This window comes from Bidens hawaiensis, unplaced genomic scaffold, assembly GCF_021521415.1.
Source record: "Bidens hawaiensis isolate Kalapana, Puna unplaced genomic scaffold, B.hawaiensis_p1.1 tig00011744_1, whole genome shotgun sequence".
Classification (NCBI taxonomy): domain Eukaryota; kingdom Viridiplantae; phylum Streptophyta; class Magnoliopsida; order Asterales; family Asteraceae; genus Bidens; species Bidens hawaiensis.
In genome coordinates, this window is record NW_027491930.1 from 362,066 (window position 1) to 366,425 (window position 4,360).

Genomic DNA, 4,360 nt, shown 5'->3' on the forward strand with positions numbered 1-4,360 from the left:
GATTCAAATTCTTGTACGATGCGAGTAGAATACTTATACGATGCAACTCAAATTCTTGTGTGATTTCTTTAAGCTTCTAGAAAGATTATTTTTCTTAGAAACTGTTTGTACTTTCAACAACTTGTCAGTTTTCAAAATTTAGTAAAACCACCCCCACTTTACATTATGCAATGAGAGTTCTTTTGAACCAATTTTTCAACCCGTAGTATTAAGAATCACAACGAGAATACTTTGAATCTTAATGTTTTCACCAAGAACACACTTTAACACACTTTTCTTGTTTTAACCTTGTGAACCTTTGAATTTTTCTAAGGAACCCGTGAACACACAAATCTTGCAGACACACTTCTTCGCACACTAAACAAGATCAAAACCCAAGGTTGTGATCAAAGAACCTCAACTAGTAGAGCCGAAAGCTTTGATACCAATTGTAAGTCCCGTATGGGTGGATCTAACAACTATTCTTGGATCAATCTACTTGGTGCTAGCGAAAATCACACCAAGGAATCTAGATCTCGGATCTTTGTTAGTGTGGTTGTTATTTCAGCATTTTTTGGCTAGAGAGCACTTAGTAGAACTTATAAGAGTTGTTTGACAAAAGCTTGTGTGCCTCATGCACATACTTCCTATTTATAAGCATGGCATGAGACATGTTTCTATTATAACATAGCCCAATGGACTTTATGTACAAATGGCCTTAGGCCCAATACAACATAATAAAGACAAACCCAACTAACTACAATACAAAAGACTCATTAACAAACAAAACTAGGCCCAACATCAACAAATGTCTATCACCTGTTACAAATTTCATTTAAACACGGAAAGGAGGTGCATTTTCGGTATTTTATAATTAACTGGTGTTTTACTTAGCTTGTTACGCTAAGCATATCGAATATGCTTATTTACCCTTCACTAATTAAAGCGGCGGTCATGTTGCGGCGGTGCAATAATGTGGATGGTATGGGTTAAGCTCGTTAAGATACACAGACTAAATTTAAAAGAAAGAAAAATTGTCAACGCATGCAGTAAACAATGGGGACACTTATGTAACTTAGAATAAAAAATATTAAAAAGGTCGTAATGGTAATGACACTAACTTTCCGCACGCGCTGCGTGGGGAACTCGATTGGTAAACCCGAGCGTTGCAGCAATAAGTCAACGTGAATTCAATCGATATTGGCTATGTTCGTTACGGTACCTGAAATAAACCTTAAAATAAATTTGCCAAATTAATATATTTCAAATAAAAAAAACCTAAAAAAGTAGCGGCGCACGTATAACGTATTATATATAAAAACAATTTAACATATGTAAACCAACGTTTATTAGATTGGTAAAACCTGGGCGTGGGTAAAAACTGAGCGTTGCAGCGGCAAGTCGATATGTATTTGACGGGTATGTTGGTATCGGCTAGAACAAATAAAAAAATTAACATTTAAAAATTGTTAAAATTTTTAAAACAACATTTATTGGGTCGGTAAAAACGCGGACATTGATAAAGCCTGAACGTATCAATTACGTTTGCTGTGGTATAAACAGCGCCGGTAAACCTAAGTGTTAAAACCTTAAAAATAAATTCATAACATATAAACAAATAAAATATTAAAATGAGGTTTATTTGGTCGGTAGAACTCGGGCATGGTAAATTCGAGTTTTGTCACTCTTGGAGGTTGCGTCGGATAATCGACCCGAATTCGGTCAGTTTCGGTTATATGTGTTATGATATCGTATAAACTGCGTTGGTAAAACCCAAAAAATAAGTTCGTCAAATTAGCATATAAAAAAATAAAATATTTAAAATGATGTTTGTTCGGTCGGTAAAACTCAGGTGTTGATAAAACCTGAGCGTTTTCGGTCCCCAAGAGTTGTGGCGGAAAGTTGGTAAAACCCGGGCATTATCGATCACGGGCATTGTGATAGTAAGCTGTAAGCCGGCGTGTATTCGGTTAATTTCGGTTTTAAAAAATAAAGAAAATAAAATTTTGAAGTGGGCCACTGGGGTGGCGACCTTGGTGTCAAAAACCGATTCTTGTTGGTCCCGGGCATTAAAGCGATGAGTCTGCACGAATTCGGTTGGTTTTCGTCACGTTCGCTACAATATCGGAATATAACTAAAGATAGATAAATAAATTATCATTCATCGGTTTCCATTAAATTCATCATGGTATCAAAACTAAGACAAAAAACAAACAAACAAACAAAATGACGTGAACCAATTAGGTGTTCTTAGTTTAATGAGAACTTAGCGACACCCAAATCATCTTTTTTTATTGTATTACTATACAAACAAACAAAATGACGTGAACCAATTAGGTGTTCTTAGTTTAATGAGAACTTTGCGACACCAAAATCATCTTTTTTACTGTATTACGTACTATACAAAGCATGACTGAAATTAGTAATAACAATAATAATAATTGTCGCTGAAAAGAACATGAAAGTACAAAGCCACACACAAGGCTTTACAAATTCAAGTTAAACACAAAGCATGACTGAAATTAGTGATTCTTTGTCTTGCTAATTTTTGTTTAAAATTTCAATGTTTTCCTCAAATCCTTGTTCGCAGTTCCCCTCATCCACCAGTGTCTTCTCTCCTACAAATTCTATCTTTGACTATGAAAAAGATGATTATAATAATAATAATGCTCACTTTAACTACTACCAACAAATCCACAACCCATTCCTCTCCAGTCAGTCCAGTGATTTTGATTGTCATACCTACAGCCATCCCTCTCGTCCTTTTCCTGTCACCTACGATGTTAGCACGCTCAAACAAGACTTTGGTATTCAGCCAACGTATTCTGCAAATCATAATAATGATCTCTTGGAGTCGGTAGTTTTTTCCTGTAACAAGAAAATGGGAACCTCGCATAGTAAGATCCACACAGCTCAAGGCCCTAGGGATCGGAGGGTAAGATTGTCCATTGACATCTCAAGAAAGTTCTTTTATCTTCAAGATTTGCTAGGGTTTGATAAAGCAAGCAAAACCCTTGATTGGCTCCTTGCCAAGTCTCTAACCGCGATTACGGATTTTGTTTGCTCATCTTCTACTGTCACGGATGAGTCTAAAGCGAGATATCTGGAAACCATTAAGGGAGATATTTCAGATGAGAAAATTGGCAAAAAAAAGTCATTACTTAAACGTGTAGATGCAAAAGTAAAGAAAACGACAAAAAGAAGCAAAAATGGAAATCAATCAAGAGAACAGTCAAGGGCAGAGGCAAGAGCAAGAGCTAGAGAAAGAACAAAACAAAAATCCCATTTAAAAATGTTAAACAGTCAGCATTCTAGTGATCAAACAACTATACTCAATTCATCAAAGATGGAGCTGGAGCATCGTTTAACGATGTGAGTTCATGTTTATTATTAATTATATATTATATATTTAAGCATATTGATATGTTTCTACGAATGTGTATGACTGATTCCGGTGACTTTCTACTGATCTGAAGACACAGATCTGACCATGTTATAATGAATAAAGCTTATTCAACCTTTGTGTGTATCTGAAAACATGTTAAGTAACCTTCAACGATTCGATCAAAGATTTTTGTTTACGTATTCAAGTGGCTAGTCTTTTGTTGAGATGTCAATGAAACAGTTTATCTGACGAAAGATAATTTCTTTTCTTTTTTACCATTACAATCTTAGATAATAATCATTCAATTCAAGCATTAAAAATAGAAAAGAAAGAACAATGGAAGGAGATCAACGACACATGGAATTGACATAACCTAACCATTTTCTGTCCTGGTACTAAAAAGGGTTATCTTATGCTTCTTTTTTCACTGCAATATTTTGTAATGTTTTAACTATAGTCACCTTAAGCCGTTGAGATTTTCTGAAATTTAATATATATAAAATTTGTGTTTGATCTACTCAAGATCGTGTTAGTTCCAAAGTATTGTTGATTGTAACTGAAAAAAGAATGTCAGTGCGATTTTGTCGAATATATGAATGTGTTTGTGCAGAAAGTTTTCTGGTGTGTGTGGAAGTGATAAAGATCAAATACACACCAGTCATTCTTATTATTCAAACGGCAAGGTTTGGCTCCATATATTATTTGTAAACCGAATTCAAGGAAGGGACACACTCCTATTTATGCATGGTGTCACTAATTATATCCGGCCAAAACCAACTTTAACTACCTAAAGTTATATTGTGTAACATTAGTGGCATCATTACATTATTAACAAATGCATAGTTTTAATATCTAATACTTGACTTTGTATTTGCCTAATTAAGGAATACCTTTAATTGTCTTCATCATCAGCCTCGTATCCTTCACTTGAGTTGCATAACTTTCTTTTCTATCGCATCGACTCTCTTCCTTAACATCTTCAACATCATCTTGAAA

The 4,360-nt window shown here is 34.8% G+C and overlaps 1 protein-coding gene across 1 annotated transcript; it reads left to right on the forward strand.

The window, feature by feature from the left end:
- Positions 1-2,542: 2,542 nt before the first annotated feature.
- LOC143538880 (uncharacterized) lies at positions 2,543-3,355 on the forward strand. The gene has a single exon (XM_077032326.1). The coding sequence runs from the start codon at positions 2,543-2,545 to the stop codon at positions 3,353-3,355; it is 813 nt and encodes a 270-aa protein (XP_076888441.1).
- The last annotated feature ends 1,005 nt before the right edge of the window (positions 3,356-4,360 follow it).

Excerpts from the sequence above, each read along its gene's own strand:
- LOC143538880 (XM_077032326.1), top strand. The coding sequence starts at position 2,543 with ATGTTTTCCTCAAATCCTTGTTCGCAGTTCCCCTCATCCACCAGTGTC.